This window comes from Anas acuta, chromosome 12 (genome assembly GCF_963932015.1).
Source record: "Anas acuta chromosome 12, bAnaAcu1.1, whole genome shotgun sequence".
Classification (NCBI taxonomy): Eukaryota; Metazoa; Chordata; class Aves; order Anseriformes; family Anatidae; genus Anas; species Anas acuta.
The window spans coordinates 12,477,939-12,495,160 of record NC_088990.1 but is presented as its reverse complement, the minus strand read 5'-3'; the positions used below and the strand labels follow the sequence as shown (position 1 = coordinate 12,495,160).

General features: G+C 55.9%; 2 protein-coding genes across 3 annotated transcripts; both read right to left on the bottom strand.

The window, feature by feature from the left end:
* Positions 1 to 330: 330 nt before the first annotated feature.
* Positions 331 to 3,471, bottom strand: LOC137862822 (zona pellucida sperm-binding protein 3-like). The gene is made up of 9 exons (XM_068695226.1): positions 3,024 to 3,471; positions 2,267 to 2,385; positions 2,080 to 2,183; positions 1,719 to 1,896; positions 1,520 to 1,640; positions 1,322 to 1,413; positions 1,108 to 1,253; positions 753 to 872; positions 331 to 496 (listed from the first exon to the last, which is right to left on the bottom strand). Exons 1-9 carry the CDS (start codon positions 3,429 to 3,431, stop codon positions 366 to 368), a joined length of 1,419 nt encoding a protein of 472 aa, XP_068551327.1. The 5' UTR covers positions 3,432 to 3,471; the 3' UTR covers positions 331 to 365.
* A 4,594-nt stretch (positions 3,472 to 8,065) lies between these two features.
* On the bottom strand, positions 8,066 to 15,871 carry CD276 (CD276 molecule). Of its 2 annotated transcripts, none has more exons than XM_068695234.1 (8): positions 15,722 to 15,871; positions 15,223 to 15,285; positions 13,470 to 13,820; positions 12,827 to 13,123; positions 11,278 to 11,418; positions 10,098 to 10,139; positions 9,856 to 9,891; positions 8,066 to 9,209 (listed from the first exon to the last, which is right to left on the bottom strand). In XM_068695234.1, the coding sequence occupies exons 2-8, from the start codon at positions 15,260 to 15,262 to the stop codon at positions 9,187 to 9,189; spliced, it is 930 nt and encodes a 309-aa protein (XP_068551335.1). In that variant the 5' UTR covers positions 15,263 to 15,285; positions 15,722 to 15,871; the 3' UTR covers positions 8,066 to 9,186. The 2 variants fall into 2 exon arrangements, with proteins under 2 accessions (XP_068551335.1, XP_068551336.1); XM_068695235.1 differs by having other exon boundaries at positions 15,718 to 15,827.
* Positions 15,872 to 17,222: the final 1,351 nt, after the last annotated feature.

The window sequence follows — 17,222 nt, the reverse complement described above, 5'->3', positions numbered from 1 at the left end:
CCAAAAGCCAAGAACTGGAGCTGCAGGCATCGCTCTCAGCCTTGCCGCTTCGCCCCTTTGTAGTCTCTCCCTAGGGCCAGGAGCAGTTTGCTCAGCTTGGAGGGGGCTGCTGCTGCTCAGGGATGAAAAGCAGCTCTCAGCAGGAGGCAACAGACTGGTCTGATCTCACAAATAGCCTGATCCCATCCCTGCTTCAGTGGTGGCTTCCCAAGAAGCTTGTGGCCACCCCATGAGTTGGCTTACCTGGTTCCAGAGCACAGCCCTAAATGCCATCCCATCAGGGCAGGGGCTGACTGCTGTCCCTTCTCACCACCAAGAGTGCAAAGGGAGGACAGAAACTTTTTTTTTTTATTAGTAACAGGGAGTTACAGTGACATTCCCAGAGGGCAACTGCACTTTCTGCATGCGAGAAATATTCCAAGGGCAGTTAAGCTCAGCACAGCAGCTGCTACGAGCATAGCAACTTGAACCAGCATAGGAAGTCCTTCAGCAGCACCTAGAAGAGAAAAAAAAAAAAAATCCCCTTTAGAAGAGAGAAATCCCCTTACTACACATTTTATGGCTTTCCACCATCTGGCAGTGGCGCAATATGCAGGCAGCATGGGGGTAAAAAAAAAAAAGCCCCCCAGACAGTTTTGTTCAGCAGATACACCAGAGAGTCCATCTAGGCATGAAACCATGGAGGAATTCACAATTAGATCAACCTGGAGTCACCTTCAGAGAGGTGAAGGCACAGCCACACAGACACATACCCTGCGGTGCCCTTCCTGCTGGCACAATCCGTCCCGAGGCACTCCGTGAGCCCTGAGCTGGGTCAAGGATTAACAGTGGTCCAAGTGAGACTTCAGCCTCTGCTGCCCTTGAGGACCCACCTAAGAAGAGATGTGTATGGGTGAGCTGGTGGGAGAGGCAATAACTGATCCATTGGGATTTCAGGGCTTATAGCAAGGTAGTTTTGTGTAGCTTTATGCACAAGGGACAATTTCTTGCCCAAGGACAGCAGAGAAGAGCCAAGCTCACCCCTGAGAGGTGACATCTCAGGCCTTCCAGCATCCCAGCCTGGGAGGTCACCAAATTAGGTGCATTTTGGGGCACGCCAAACCCTACCTTGCCTGGAAGAGATGTCTCTCCTCAAGCGCCTCCCTGGCCACCTGGCCAGGGGGTTATTTCTCCTGGAGTAGCCTCCATACAGTGCACAGTTGCCTGTCTCGCAGCAGCTGCAGATGTCCCCAGTGCCCTCCACGGGAGCCCACCTGGAACAGAGCCACCCGTGAGCCCTCTCCTCCGGGCTGCCCCCTGCCCAAGCCCCCCAGGTACTCACAGGCTGCTGGCTTTGTTGAAGGAACAGGCCTTGTTCAGAGGGTTTGGGGCCTGGTCAGCCGGGGAGACCTTCAGGTGGCAGGTGATGTAGATCTGGAAGGGAAATTAAGCCAAAAAAACACAGTTTGGGTTGATTTTTTTCCATGCAGGACAGCACTGCTCTTGTAGGGGCAGAGCCAGGGGGTCAGACACATCTCACCAGGTTCCTGTCATCTCCTGCAAACTTGAAAGCATCGACCACAAACTGCAGTGTTTCCTGCCTCGGCCGCGGGGACACGAAGGCTGAGGTGCTGTCATCGGCTCTCCCATCCACCAAGCACCTGGACAGGGGGCAGAAGTCAGGGACACCCCAAGGAGATGTGGCACCACCACGCAGGCCGCATTGCCCCCCTCCATACCCGCTGAGGTCGATCAAAGCATAGCGGGGCGAGGAGCTCCGGTCCACGCTCGGAGTCGCCACGCAGTCCTCCACGAAGAGCCGCAGGGGCACATGGCCCCCCGGCACGACATCAGCCTGGAGGTGCAGGCTTTCCCCCAGCTGGAAGCCATTGGAGAGCCTCTCGGAGCTCCAGTCATCTGGAAGGCACAGATGAAGCCACAAGTTGCTTTGGCAAAAATGCACATTGCCCTCCCTTCCTCGTGGGGCCTCCTAACTGAGCAGGAACTCCACATATCCCTGCTGTAAGGTGTGGGGTAACCCAGCCCCGAGGTTTTTCGGGGATCTCAGTATTCATGGCCAGGATCAGAGGGGGCACCCACCGCTCATGAGGCGCAGGGAGAACACCAGCTTCTCTTCTGCTGACAGCGTGGAGTGGAAGGGAGCCCAGGTAGGCCGGACGGCATTGCTGCTCACATTGCTCCTCCTAAAAGCAGAGGTGTGTCAGCAGAGATGCCATCACCACCACCCTAGGTCTGTAGGAGCAGAGACATGGCCCCACGGGCTCACCTGGGGTAGTGACACTCGATAGGAACCACGGCTGGGCTGGTTCTTACAATGACCGTGTTGCCAGCAGGAGTGGGGTTGTAGAACAAGCTTGTTTTGTAGATCAAGGAGTCTGGGGTCATCTGGAAGGGACATGGGAGAGCTGATAAGTCAGCAAAATGAACCTCAGCACTGTCAGGCACCCAGTACCAGGACCTGCAACCCCAACAGCCTGTCCTCCACATTCAGGCTGCCATGAAGGTTTGGGCTGGCATCTCTGCACCTGATAAGGCTGACCTCATAACAGATCAGTCTTGAGGGCTACCACCCCAAGAAGTGCCCACATCAGCTGGGCAAGGGCTGTAGGACAAAAGGCCTGAAGCCTCCTTCCTCCTAAATAAATGGGAGCACATCAATTCTGGCTCTTGAAGAGATATAAGAAAAACACTACAAGCCTTGCTTGCCATTCAGCAGGTTCACCTAGGGCTCAAGGACAGCACGCATACACAAGACCAGCCCTGCGATGGTCACAAGACACTTCACTCAAGAGCTGCTGTTAGCAGTAGTACTCCTCACCCCAACCTCAGCCCTTGGCATCACCTTTACTCTATCATTTCTAGAACTGAGCCATTCCCAAGAAGAGTTATGCAGCACATTACTACTTACTAGTCCCAAATAACCCCCGTTTAATCACTCCATTGTGGATCAAAGCCCATTAACCCACTACCCAAGCAGCATCACCAGGGATGGAGCAGCCCCTCACCCTAGCACCCCACCTCACCTGTAGGGTGCTGCCGCACTCATGCAGCCCAGCCACGAAGGTCACCACGTTCTCAGCAGCATTTTGGGCCGTAGGTGTGCAGGCAGCCGTGCCCAAGGTCAGGTCCCCAGCCCGGACCAGGCGCCCAGTGCCAAAGAGGTCCCGGTGCACCGTGAGCACCACCTGAGCCTCCTGGCACTGCACAGCCACAGGGTGCAGGGGGGCAGCAGCCTGGAGCTGGGAGACATCCACCCAAGCCCATGGGGAGGGCTGGGAGAAGGAAGGCACCTGAGGCCATCTCCACGAAGAGTCCCCTCGGACCCTCAAGACCCCTGAGTCCCTTGCGGAGAGATCCCAGGGGCTGTAAGACACTGCTTCAGCCAGTGCCCAGCACAGCAGAGCAATACCCAGGCTGCTTCCAGACCCCATCCTGAGCCTGACAAAACCAACAGATAGAGAAGATGCTGCTCAGGAGCTTTTTATACCAACTCCCTGAAGAGCAGATGGGATGCACCTGGGTCTCCACCCAGCTCTCGGAGCACCCAGGGACTACCCAGGTCAACGAGACCCAGCTGGGACACTCCTCCCTCAAGGGGCAGGAGGGAAAATCTCCCCAACCCTACACCTGGAATTGCCCCAGAGCATTGTTCTGTGTCTTCCTGCCTTGCATGGTGGGGGTGGCATCAGGCACTTGTTTGGGGACAAGAGGTCACCATGGTAGAACAGACAGAGGGCTAACGTGGTGGGGACATATTGCATCCCACCATATTTCCATGGACTGCAGGTTTTGCTGGCCTCCAGAGCGTCCCTGATACCAGAGAGCAGCAGAACCAAGCCCAGGGGTGGCAACGAGACAGGATCTAGGGCCAGCAGCCCCTGTGGCCACAGCATCCCTTGTGCCCGTGTCCCCTTCCCTGTGGCTGAGCTGGAGCCAGTGTTGGCCACTGGTGTGCCCAGGGCTCAGCCACGATCCCACAAATGTTTCTGGTCTCCTGCACCAGAAAACCCATTCCCCAAAACCCATGGTGTGGTGCACTGCTCGAGGTGGCACTTTCAGACACAGAGAGGACTTTCAGAGCTCCTTCAGCTGCCAAATCCACCTGGGCTCTGGCCCGTGCACGCTGGCAATCTGTCCGTGCTCGATTTCATGGGTATCTGCGCTGGGTAATTGTACGTCAAGTAATGAAGGCATCATAACCGGCTTATTTGCATAGAAAGCAGAGGTACAAAAGCCGATCTTCCCATAATAGCAGCTGATAAGTGAATGGCAGGCATAATCAAGAGATTAATTGGCCCTCATGTGTTAATTATGCTAATTGGCACAGCTGCTCGTGCGTACAGTAGGATGACTAATGGCTGTACATGGCTGTGCTGGGTGGAGGGGTTGGGGTCACGAGAAGCTGCTGGCAGTGGGGTCTCCTCGGCATGGGGACAGTGCCCTGGTGCTGAACAAGCCGAGGGGGGTTCTTAACACAAGTGGTTGTGTTCATTGTGTGTTTCTACAGGAGCATTGCATGCGTGCCCCGTAATGTGGGTTTTATGGGATGAAGCATCTTCTGTCCCTCTGCGGGGTGGGGTTGGGGTTACACGTGCTGCGTGGCCTCGGGGGAGGCAGCCGAATCCCAGCAGCGCCCACCTTTGCTGCAGGCCCATGCATTACACATCTGCTGTGGTCTCTCCGAAGCGTGGATAGTTTTATGAGTGATGAATAAATGATACAACAAGAAAAACCTCTCTGGCAGCTCAGGCTCTCTTTATTAATTCAGCAAGCAGTGGGTCATCTCCAAGCCCAGCTCATGCCCTGCGCTCGCTCAGTGGAGGGGAGATTGATGAGCCTTAAACATTGCCAGATAAGCATTCAATTCCCCGATTAATACAGTATTTAACACTCCAGTGAAAAAAAAAAAAATGAAGTTTCCAGGAGCTGGGGTGGGAAAGGCTGAATCTGATGGGTGGGAACGGTTTTTATTCTCGTTTTGGAGATGAGATCAATAGGCAGAAAACAAAAAGCAAAAAGCAAAAAACAATCACACATAAAAATAAAACACATCAAGGAAAACACATCCACCACCTCCCGCCAACATCCATCACTGTGATCTGCATTTAATGGCTCTGAAGGAATAACCCTTCCCATCCCTGGCTGTAGATTTCCTCCGGTGCTGAAGGACACCGGGGGACATTGGCTTTCTCCTCGCATACACTGGCTGTCCTTGCCTGGGCTTGGAAGAGCTCGGAGCAAACCGTGCTAAGGTTGGCAAGAAGGGAAAAGCCCAGGGCTGGGTGGGCACCATCCTTCCCCTCCAGCCCTTCAGGGAGGGATGGGGGCGCCCAGCTTGGCCGCGTGCCACAGAGAGAAGCAGCACCTGCGTTTTCCCTGAGATCGGAGAATGATTTCACGCACGGAAAAGAACTGCACCGTCAGCACTTCTTCTCTCCATGGCTCATCCGTTTGTTTGCCAGGGTGCTTTTTTCACTGGAGTGTTAAATACTGTATTAATCGGGGAATTGAATGCTCATCAGGCGACGCTTTAGCGACTTCTACTTACCTGAGACAGCACATGCTTCTCCAAGGCTCATTGAGCAACAACAACCTCTCCTCGCCTCCCGCCCTGAGAAAATAATGCCATCACCCTGTCTGCAGCCCAGATCCTGCTGGCGAGAGCATCGTCCAGGGATTTGGCTCCCGGTCATGACACGGCATTAAAAAGGCAGCCGAGCCACCCCATTAGCACCCTTCCTCACCCTCATCCATCCCAAAGGAAAACGAGCCCCTGGGCACACATGGGAAAAGACAGCGAACGTGCTCCAGGTTTGAAAATGAATGCCAGGTAGGAGCCTTAAGAAATTCCCCCGTTTCATTTCAGATCTCTCTTCTGAGTCACCGAGATAAATGCTCCTTCTGCTTCAGATTGCGTCTAACTGCTGATGGATAAATTGCTCAAGTTGCCCGTGACAAATCACGCTGGATAGCCAAGTCTGTAATTAAAACATCTCTCAGCCCCTTGGTTCACTCTGACATATCAGGACCAGATGCACTGTGGCAGCAGGGAATAACCCGTCCGGGACTTGGCTCCGAAAAATGGGTCCCGGGAGAGAGCAACTGGCTCTGAAAATACAAACTCCTCTTTAAAAATAGCAGTGCTTTGAAAATGCCACTTTTTAATCCCCACCAAAAGGATGTAGGCAAGAGTTTTCCAAAGCTTTTTTCTGCCTGAGAAGATGCTTGTGAGTACACGGGCATGGTTTTTGGAGCAGGTGGAGGATGATGGCTTTGAGTTGGCTTCAACTTCCACATTTGTTCCCCAAGCAAAGCTTTTTATCAGGGGGAAAACGGAAGGGAAATGAAAGAAAATGTAGCCATATGGAACATGTGGTCTCAAAGGGCAAGGCCATTTCAGATGGGATGAAACGCCCTCTTTCACACCAAAAGAGAGTGTTTTGTTTGGATGTTTGCAGGAAAATGGGAACCACCAGGTAACAAGCATCCTGGATTTCAGATGGATTTATTTTTTTCTGGATGCTGCTTAGCCAGGAGAAGCTGCAAACAAAGGTGGAAAGTGATTTAAAAAACCCTCTGCTTCCATCTGCTCTCATCCTTGACCCTGGTGCTTTGCTCCTCACCTTTAGCAGCTGGCTGTGAGTAAAGTCCAAGTTCCTGGAGCAGAGACCCAGGAGCTGAGAAGGTTTTTAGGGGAACAAGAAGTGAATGTGCTTGCATTATGGCACGGGGGTGTCCTAAAACATCCCCTTTCCTCTCTGTGCAGTGGCTCCCATGGGGAATTTCAGAGCAGTTGATGCTGAAAATCACCTCTGGAGACCGTTTAGTCCAAACCCCCGAGTTCATCTCATGACAAGCACCATGGAGGCATTGCCCCATCCCATCCCATCCCATTAACCTGCAACCAGCTGTTTGCACCCCCCCTCCATAATTAAATCCACAGGAGAAGCTGGCGGTGGTGGGAGCACGCGAGCTGGTGGAGCTATCTCGGGATCTTTAAAGACCGTGAAGGTCCTGAGCTTCAGGACGACTCGTCCCATCACTCATCAGTGCCGGGTAGGGAGGGTTAATGGCTTTATTCCCCCAGCCCGGCGTCTGGGTGCTAACTAATATTAATGGTACCTCCTGGCACCTCGTTAAAAATTGCACTAGTGCTTAATTCAGGCTGTACATCATGGCCCCTAAATGAAATAACCATCCATCCCCTCCCTAATACGAGTTTGATACCGGCACGCTTTAACTTGTCTCGCTTTTAGAAATATTTTTCTATTAAAATGCAGCGCCTGGCTGCACGCCCGGGAAGGACAGCTAAAAATAATCCTCGCTGGCTGCGGCGGGCTGAAGAAGACCCCATCCCCTGGCAGCTCCTGATCAAACCCCACCGACGGATGGGATTAAACAGCAGCCTGAATTTCAGGGGTATTTCATATGGCTGGTACAAAGATAATGGTGGCTGCTTTGGGATTTTGCACCTTCTTCTGCTGCTCTAGGTATGAAAATGAAGTGGAGCTATCGCGGCAAGGCTCATCAGCTGGTGATGGATGATGCCACCGTGGCAGCTGTAGACAGAGCCAAAGCAAAGCTCAGGTCCAAAATATGCATGCATTAATTTGAGCATCCATAAAGAAGTCCATCAAGGCTGCAAGCACCATGCAAGGTCTTGCAGGGCCAGTCCAGGCCACCAAACACCTTGGGAACACATCACAGATGGGGATGGACATCAGGGGTTTCCTCTGGCTGTGCTGAATCTCACAAAATCAACCCAAAAACGTAATGCATGGTGTGAAGCAGCTCATCCTGTGAGCAGGGGGACTACTGAAGCCTGTTATCCTACAGGTCTGTGTCCTTCTTCCCATAGACCTCCTCCGCCACCAAAATTGGCCCTTGTGTCCTCTAGTGACTCTAGAAACAGTGTGAGCCATCCATGATTTGGGAAGGAAACGGGGCTTTAAGGCAGGAAACAACCTGAGTTCATCCTCGCTCCTTTTTCCTCTCATAGTAACACACAACCCTCAGCCACCTCTGAAAATACAGGAAGGGGGGAGAGCTTTGAGCCCAGAAGCCATTATCCAAAAAGACCCACGAGTTTATTTGTCAAGGCACAAAACCCTCCAGATCCTTGGATTTTAAATAAAAATGACAACCAACAGAGACCCATCGCTGGACCCAGGGACACGCCACGAGCAAACCCATTTCTCAGCCTGTGTTCGTCCCCCAGCACCAGCCACGTTTGGCGTTGGGGTGCCCCTTCCCGCAGCCATCCGAGCGGGCGGGTTTACCCAAATTGACTTAAACAAGCATTATTTCCAGCACAAACACTCGGGGCATCGAGGATGCTAAGGCGCTTTGCAGGGCTTTAGTGCACCCCCCGCGTGCCCCCGAGTTATTGTTTAATATTTAATTAGGCAATAGGCACATTGGTCCAGCTGGGGATGAGCACCTGTCACATACCCCATGGATGCACAAACTTCTCTTAAAAACTAGATTTTGGTGTGGTTTTGTTTTTGTTTTTTCCCTTAAAAATGAGATTGGGGTGTTCTTCCAGCATCCCTGGGCTGAACCCAGGTTCTGTGGGTGGCATTAATCCCTTGCCCCTTGCTAAAATCCCCTGCCTCTGCCACCCACCGCCTTCCAACCCCTCCAAAATAAAAAAAGGCATCACGCAGCACAGCCCTAGTTATTCCCTGAGCCCTGCCTCCGGCTGCAGGGTCAGGACAGGGAGAAGATTCACCCCTCCGAAAAATCCTGTGTTAATTCGAAGCATGGCATAACCATGCATTTAAGGCAAGAATAAAAGTCCGGTTGGAACTGCAGTGGTGCAAGATGAAAAAAAATTAAAATAATAACTGTCCTAATGTGCCTCTGGAATGATGCTCCCCCTGGGGGCACAGCTCGGCGCTCCTTAGGGATGAGGACGGACAGACACCCAGCGACCCCACGCAGGACACGATGTGCCAGGTCCCTCGGGAGGTGGCTCTGGGGGCTCGCTGGGGATAAAGGGAGGCGCAGCCTCTCTCCAGCCCCGGGGTGCCCCGAAAATGCGGCCGGCGCGGGAAGAGGGGGACGGCACCCGGAGCGGCGGTGGCAGAGGGTCGGGGGTGTCCCTGTCCCTCTGAGGTGTCCTGGGTTTGTCACCGCAGGGTGGTGCGGGGCACAGGGTGCTGCCTGGAGCTGTCCCAGCTCACGTCAATCAATTTCTTGCTCGTTATCTAGGGAAGGAGAAAAAAGAAAGGAAGAAATTAAAATTGGCAATCAAATTTTAAATATTAATAATAATAATCCACAGGCATGGAGTTGAAAGTGGTCACCCACATTTGCAGAGACCCAAATTCTTGGCAAAGGCCCAGACAAGGCTGTTCTCAACCCAGGCTAGATCAGAAGGGAAAGCTGGGGATGCAGCCCCCTGCGCTGCTCCCCTCCATTTCTCACAGTCCCAGCACCCTGAGGACTAAATACAGCTTTGGGTGCAAAGATTAAGATGCCTGAATATATCTCAGACCAAGAGAACTCCCAACGTGTGAGGAAAACCTGAACAGGAGACAAAACTTTCTCAGAAGCATCTTATAGCTGAGCAAACAGCGCATCAAAGCCATTGCTCACATCACTTCATCTCTGGCTGGGAAATACAAGCATCGGTCAGAGCGGCCCAAACCAGAGCGCTGCTTGATAGAAGCAATCTGGGGAAATTTGATCGTTCTACAGCAAATGGGGAAAAAAAAAAGCAAAAAAAAAAAAACACTTCATCCCAAGCTGACCGGCTTGTGGAGGAACAGTTCCTGCTGCATCGAGCCAGCTTGTGTCCCCTCCAGCGGGCTCCTGGAGCAGGGCACAAGGACACCCAGCAGATGCGCTCACCTGCTTTGTCTTCTGTGCTCTTCAGCGGCTGCAGAGCTGCAAAAAGCAAAACCAGCACATGGTCAGCTTGCACGGAATAGCCTCAGACCCCCAACCCCTTTCCTTTGGCAGTTTGGGAGCAGAACACATTAACAGGGAGATGGAGGGATTGAAGGTGGCCGTCCCCCGTCCCGTTCTCAGCATGGTCCTGGGAGCACTGGGAACAGCCCCACAGCCATGAGACCCCACCTGACAGCACCCACCTGTCTTGGGTTCTTCCCCATCTTCATCCTGCTCCTCCGTCCCTACAAAACAGCAACCGGGAGAGTGTGAAGCACCTGCAGACCTCTCCCCAAAGCCCACTGGGCTTGGTGGACATGCCTCCATCCCTGGCTGCCCCATCAGTGGGATGCTCTGAATGCCTGTGATGCTGTTCCCGGCCAGAAAGACCAGCAAAAACTGCTGCTCCTGCTTCCTGCAGCTCCCACAAAGGGTCCTGCAGGGTTATTATTTAAAGTAAAGGTTATTGCTGAGGGTCAGGGAGAAAACATCGCAGCCTGGGAGCAGTGTCCTGTGCTAAAGGTCAGCTGGCTCAGGGCCACGATCGAGCTGTCCGGCACTCCAAATCCCCCAGAAAAAGGGAAAATTCACTGCGGTTTGTGTTCCAAGGGGAAAAAGATAGATATAATATAATAAAACCATAACAATTAATAAATTCACGGCAGGCAGGGAGAGCAGCAAAACCCAGGGCGGCTGCAGCTTGCGCAGCACAACACTGTCAGGGCAAGGCTTTGGCAACGCGAACGCATCAGCCCTGCAGCCAGCGAGAGAAAACAAGTGGGGAACGCCAGCAAAGCTGCTTCTGCAGCCATTTTCGGAGCACAACAGCTTTTTTTTTTAAAGGAATAAAGCCCCACTTGCCATGCAAACACCTCTCCGTAATAAAAAGAAACAAACCAAAGGAGGGGAAGAATGCAGAAAACGAGAGCTGGCACAGAAACATTTTTCAAAGGAGGCATTTCAGAGTGCTTCCCAAGAGGCAGCAACACGCCTTTCATTAATTCTTTCAAAACAAAGCATGAGAGGATAAAGGGAGAGCAAGGGCGAGCACGGAGCATCTCTGTCTCATGCTATTTCCGCGTGTCAACGCGCTCAACATTTCTGTGGTGGCAAAGCCCAGGGGCATCTTCTCAGAGGAGACGCTCCCCGCACGGATGTCCTGCCAGGGCCTTGGGCACGCGGAGGATGCTCAGAGGAGAGCGGGAGGATGGGGAGAAAGAGATGGAGAAGGGCAGAGCAGAAAGGTGAAAATGTGCTGGGAGGAAGAAACAAAAACAAGAGGAAAGCGCTTGTTTATGTGCCAAAGAAGGAAAGAGGTTAAAGCGTCCCCTGCTCCATCGCCTGCCGCAGGGTGTGCACCCAGATGGGGCGGGGATGCTTTACCTGCATTTTCCTCCTCTTCCTCGCAGCTCTCACGGATTTTCTTCTGGCAGATGTAAGCCAGGACGATGAGCAGCACCACGACACAGATGGCGAGTCCCACTGTCACCCAGAGAGCCACAGCGGGGAAGGCGAGGTGTTGGCCTTGGGGGAGAGAAAGAGAAATCCTTCTGTAGTTATAATGCCGAGGGGTATGAAAGGCAGGTGGAGTTTAGGGGATATTTCCCCATCACAAGGGACAAATATCCCTTAGAGAAGAGGATCAGAAGCATTATTGGTGTCCTCCTCTCTGCTCGGCCATGGCCAACATCGGGCACCTGTGTGACGCTTGCTGGAGGAGTTTGCTGCAAGCAGCCAAGAGGCTGATGCTCCACCGGGAATCCACCTTCACAACCCAGCAACTGCCGTGCCAATTACATGCTAATTAACGCTACCGGGGAGTGTGTAAAGTTATAAAGAGCTCCAAGGCAGCTATAAAAGCCGAGCGAGTGAGGATGAGCAGAAGCCACTTGGAGCTGGTGGCAAGTCACTGGTGTGCCAAGGCTGAGTCCTGCAAGCCACCGGTGGAGCCCATGGGGTCAGATTCCTGGGAGATCTCTCCTGGAGCTCATCTCTTCCCTCCCCAGAGCATCTGGGACACAGCAGGACTTCTGAGGGCAACAGGATGGGTCCCTGCCAGCCCCAGGATTTGGGGCACGCAGCTCACAGCCATGGATTTTGTCACCCAGCTCCCAGGCACAGCCCTACCCATCTCCTCGACAGAGCCCTGCCCACGCTCTCTGCCCGGGCCATCCAGGATAAACGCCACTAAACTCCCGATTTGTCAGGCCAGCAGAGCGAGACATTGTCAGGGCGAAGCAGTGAGGCTGAACAAGGCTCAGAGACAAACAAGCCGAGCTGGCAAACCTGGCAAAAAGTTTGCTGAGGTGCTGGTCTCCAGGCCAAGCAGCCCAGGTGGAAAAGTACCACTGCTACAGGGTATGCCCCAAGGGTGTTTTGGTCAGGATTAATTAGGAGGTCAGGGGAGAGTGCAAGTGATGTGGGGTTTGTGTAGGGGATGGGATGGGATGGGATGGGATGGGATGGGATGGGATGGGATGGGATGGGATGGGATGGGATGGGATGGGATGGGATGGGATGGGATGGGATGGGATGGGATGGGGAGCTGCAAATGGAAAGCATCCCATGGGCATGTGCTAAGGAGAAAAAGACCACCATGCCCTGTGCTGGCTCTCCAGGGTGGTTTAGACTGGGACAGGGCAACCAGCAAAGCTAGAAGGAGGAAAACATCTCAAGACCTTTCCAAAATCACCCACAGATCTTGCAAAACCTATACTGCAGCTCAGCAAGTACCTCCAGCTCCAGGATGGGATGCTGGCACAGAGCTACAGGGAAGGAGAGCACAGCCTCGGGCCATCCTGCAGGTCCATGGGCAGAGGCAGAGCCGGGATATGGTGTACAAACCCCTGGGGTAGCTTTGTGCCACCACGGCCACCTTCTTCAGAAGAGATCCCATCCCTTCCTTTCCCAAATTTGGTCCAGGCTGCCTCACCTGTGATGGTGACGGAGGCATGGGTCTCCTGCTGCAGCACCGGGTTTCGCACCAGGCAGGAGTAGGTGCTGCTGGGCTCCACCAGCACCTGGAGGACGCTGTGCACGTCAAAGAGACCTTCCTCGTTGGCCACCTGGGACGTGGTGATGTTCTCCGTGATGTTGGTGCCCTGGCTGTCCTGCCAGAGGACGCTGGCCTCGGGGTAGCCGCGGGATGCGTGGCAGGTCACGGCCGCCAGGTCCCCCGGCTTTAAGTCTTTGTTGGGCTCCAGGTTCAAATTGGGCTTGGAGTAGGGAGCTGAAAGGGAAAGGAAAGCCAGCAGGAGGTGACGGAGGTGACAAAAGGACCAGGAGCAACCCACCACCTTCCAGCGTATGACACCAACCAGCTGAACCCTCCCCAGCTCTGATTCATTCCTGACCACGCTGCCTCAGGTGGCACCTGAGCCAAGAACCTCCCCACCACAGCAAGGAAGGGATCAGCCCCCCTGTGAGGAATATTTTGGGGGAGATGCAGCCAGCTGGAGCACTGAATTCATGTGGAGACCACACAGGTGGAGAAAGAGGCTGCGTGGAGGATGAAAGTGTGACAGAGAACCCTTCTCATGGGGGGAGGCACCCCGGGACACCTCTCCACCTCTCACCTGCCACCTGCAGCGTCACGGCGGCGCTGCTGTAGTCACGGACGCGGACAAAGCAGGTGAAGCTGCCCTCATCCGCGATCTCCACGCGCCGGAGGAGCAGCGAGACGTTGCCCTGGGCCAGCTGGTCGTAGAAGAGGGCCGTGCGGTTGGCGTAGCCCCCGCCCTGGTCGGCCAGCTGGTCCCGGCCGCCGGAGAAGCTGTGCACCAAGCGCTTGGTGTCCGTCAGCTGCCAGATGAGGCTGAGGTCGTCCAGGCTGAAATTGGCCTCGGGGGAGAAGGAGCAGCGCAAGGTGGCGTCTCGGCCAAAAAGGGCCACCACGGGCTCCTCCGGGACCTGGATCTCCATGGCACCTGCAGGAGAGAAGCATCTCCTTAATTATCCAGCTGGCTAATTAATGACTAAGAGAATCGAGGGGCTGGGAAGGGAGGAAAACATCTCCAGCCCTTCCCCAGCAAAGCGAAGCTGGGGACACCAGCAGCCTCCCAGGGGTGAGCCCAAACCCGGGGCACTGCTGCCCTCAGCTGCCAGCAGGCAGCAAGTGCCACCCGTCACGGGGACAGCACTGCCAGGAGCACCCGTGGGTGCCCAAACCTGCTCGGGGCCGCTTCTGTTTTGGTAGGGTCTACAAAAAGCCACCCCAACAGCGGGCTGTGGAGAGGATGGAGGCGATGAAGCGGCGCTAGATGGCACCAGTGCCATGCCCAGGTGGGACGTGCCCAGGTCCCTCTGCCAGCCCCAGGTGGCACTGGGTGGCACTTGCTGAGCTGGCAGTGGCGTGGGCGGAGGCGTGGATCCGTCCCCCAGACCCTCACCACCCACTCGCCCCCTGTCCCCTAGGGAATGACAGCAGTGGGTGGGGATGTCCCAGCAGGGCCACGTTCCCCAGTGTTTTATGGGGAAGGAAAGGGGGAAAAATCCAGCCTGGCACCAAGGGAGGTGCATCGGCAGCGAGGTTTGACACCCTGACCCCAATAAATCCCTGCAGGAGAGGAGCTCAGGAGGGAGCCAGGCTGGCAGAGCCCTGCCAGGGGACACGGACGGACAGACAGACGGACAGACACAAGCACAGCGCCCGGGCAGCCAGCCTGGCTCTTGGCAGGCCCCACGGCGTCACAGTTCCCTCCGGCTATTAATAAAGGCCTGTGGGTGGTTTTTAGGAACATCACCCGGCCTGGCTGCTGGCTGGCGAGCATCCCAAAAGGATTCATCCCCACTCCCCCCCTGTGCTGTGGAGCCACAGGGGGCTGCTGCAGCGATGCCAGGGGTTTGGGTCGAGCCTTGGTGTGCTGGCAAAGGGCTCAGGGAGCCAGGCCAGGACCACTCATCCCTCTCCAGGAGCCAGCGGGCGCTGGTGGCTTGCCCGGAGGAGGTCCGGGAGCTGCTGAGTGTGGGGCCGGATCCAGCCCCGTGACATCCCTCAGGACGTGACCCCGCTGTGCCTTCACCATTCGGCTGCAGCACGTGGGACGTGGAGCCCCTCAACACCGGGACCCTCCTCCCGCGGCGGTGGTGAGGGTTTGCCCCTCTTTGTGCCCGGGAGGAGCACCCCAGAGGGGTCCCCACTCACCCCAAAGGGGTCCCTGCTCCCCCAGAGGGGTCCCCAGTCACCCCAAGGGTGTCTCTGCTCACCCTAGAGGGGTCCCCACTCACCCCAAAGGAGTCCCTGCTCCCCCAGAGGGGTCCCACTCACCCCAAGGGGGTCCCCGCTCACCCCAAAGGGGTTCCTGCTCCCCCCTAGGGGTCCCCCCTCACCTGCCAGGCTGAGCGCCAGGGCGAGCAGCGGGCAGAGCATCGCTGGGGCGTCTCCTCAGCACCCTGGAAGAGGGGGGGAAGAGGGGGGGGGAAGGAAAAAAAAACAAAAAAAGAATAATAATCAAAAAATATCTATTCAAACAATTAAGAAAAGATCAAAGAAAATCAAAAAAGACACCCAAAGGGTGTCGGGAACCTCGCCGCTCCCCCCCCCCGCCCCGTCTCTCCCTCCCCAAGCCGCTTCCCCGCGGCTCAGCCCCAAACCGGGGGGGCCCCGAGGGGGAGCCCCCAGCGAGGGGAAGGCGGCGGGGCCCCCCCCACGCCCCTCGGGGCCCCCCCTGCCGGTCCCATTCATTCCCCCCCCGCCAGCACAAAGCCCGGAGAGGCCCCGGGGCTGTGGCCGAGGCCGGGGCCGCTCCCGGAGCCCCGGGAGCCGCGCCCGGAGCCCCCCCCCCGGCGCCCCCCCGGCGCCCCCCGTCCCCGCCCGGCCCGCACCTACCGCGCCCCGGCCCCGCTCGGCCGCGCTCGGCTCCCTCCGGCTCCCTTCGGCTCCTTTCGGATCCCGTCGGATCCCTTCGGATCCGCTCGGGCCCTGGTTGGCTGCGGCCGCTTCCTGCCCGGGGTCCGGCGGGGGAGGAGGGGCCGGGGGGGGGGAAGGGGGGAATGGGGGGTGTGGGGCTGGGAAATGGGGGGTGTGGGGCCGGGGGGTGGGGTGCGGGGAGTCCTAGAGTTGGGGTGTGTGGATATAGGGAATTGGGGTGTGTGGGGCCAGGGGTTGGGGTGCGGGGAGTCCTAGAATTTGGGGGTATGGATATAGGGAATTAGGGTGTATGGGGCCAGGGATTGGGGTGCATGGGGATGGGGTGTTGGGGTGTATGGGGCCAGGGGTTGGGGTGTATGGAGATAGGGAATTGGGGTGCATGGGGATGGGGTGTTGGGGTGTGTGGGGGCAGGGATTGGGGTGTATGGAGATAGGGAATTGGGGTGCATGGGGTTAGGGATTGGGGTGCAGGGAGCCTTAGGTTTGGGGTGTATGGAGATAGGGAGTTGGGGTGTATGGGGCTGGGGGACTGGGGTGTAGGGAGCTCCAGATATGGGGTGTATGGAGATAGGGAACTGGGGTGTATGGGGATTAGGAAATAGGGGGATGGGGGATTGGGGTGTAGGGAGCTTCAGGTGTGGGGTGGATGGAGATAAGGGATTGGGGTGCACGGAGCTTGGGGATTGGGCTGTACAGGGCTGGGGGATTGGGGTGCAAGGTGCCCTAGGTGTGGGGTGTGTGGGGCTGGGGGATTGGGGTGTATGGAGATAGGGAATTGGGGTGCACGGAGCTTGGGGTGCACAGAGCTGGGGGTTGGGGTATACAGAGCTGGGGGAATAGGGGTGCAGAGGCACTGGCAGCCCCACACCATCCTCGGTGGAAGACGCTGCTAGAGAGGGAGGGACCCCCAAATATTTGGGAGGCGCAGTGCGGGGGTGCCCACAAAAGCAAGACCTCAGACACACGGTACCTGGGCAGCTCTCACCGTGTCCCCAAGGCTCCCGCATCGTCCCCATGACTCGGTGGCCCCAGTGCCCACGTGGGAGGCTTCGGTCTCACTGCGGAGGAGAAAAGGAAGCTCCTCACCCTTTTGATTACAGAGCAAAGCTGGACCAACCAAACCTGGAGAGCTCAGAGCTAAAAAGCAAATAAAAATACCCTGAGATGTGCTATATTTATAACCGCTTGATTTTTTTTTTATTTTTTCCCTGTGAGCAAGGAAGGATGTTGTGGTGATGGAGCTGGCAAAGCCTTGACCCAAGCTCCGTGGGTGAGAGCAACAAGAACAATCGAGGATGAAGCAAATACACTTCAAAAGCAGCTACGCTTCAAAACTGGGAGCTCGATTTGCAGCTGTGCCTGCAGATCGGGAGGGTGCCTCTGTCCGTGCCCAGCCTGCTGGGGGTGGTGGCTGTGCACAGCTCCGGGAGACCAGACGCAAGAGCCCCATCCACCCAGA

What these genes read in the sequence shown, in the direction of transcription:
- LOC137862822 (XM_068695226.1), bottom strand. Translation starts at nt 3,431, where the DNA reads ATGGGGTCTGGAAGCAGCCTGGGTATTGCTCTGCTGTGCTGGGCACTG. An exon ending in AGTGCGGCAGCACCCTACAG is followed by an intron (nt 2,386 to 3,023) that starts GTGAGGTGGGGT and finishes TGTCCCTTCCAG; the next exon opens with ATGACCCCAGACTCCTTGAT. An exon ending in AGCAGGAAGGGCACCGCAGG is followed by an intron (nt 497 to 752) that starts GTATGTGTCTGT and finishes TTTCTCTTCTAG; the next exon opens with GTGCTGCTGAAGGACTTCCT.
- CD276 (XM_068695234.1), bottom strand. Translation starts at nt 15,262, where the DNA reads ATGCTCTGCCCGCTGCTCGCCCTGGCGCTCAGCCTGGCAG. An exon ending in CCTGGCGCTCAGCCTGGCAG is followed by an intron (nt 13,821 to 15,222) that starts GTGAGGGGGGAC and finishes TCTCTCCTGCAG; the next exon opens with GTGCCATGGAGATCCAGGTC. An exon ending in CGTGACGCTGCAGGTGGCAG is followed by an intron (nt 13,124 to 13,469) that starts GTGAGAGGTGGA and finishes TTTCCCTTTCAG; the next exon opens with CTCCCTACTCCAAGCCCAAT.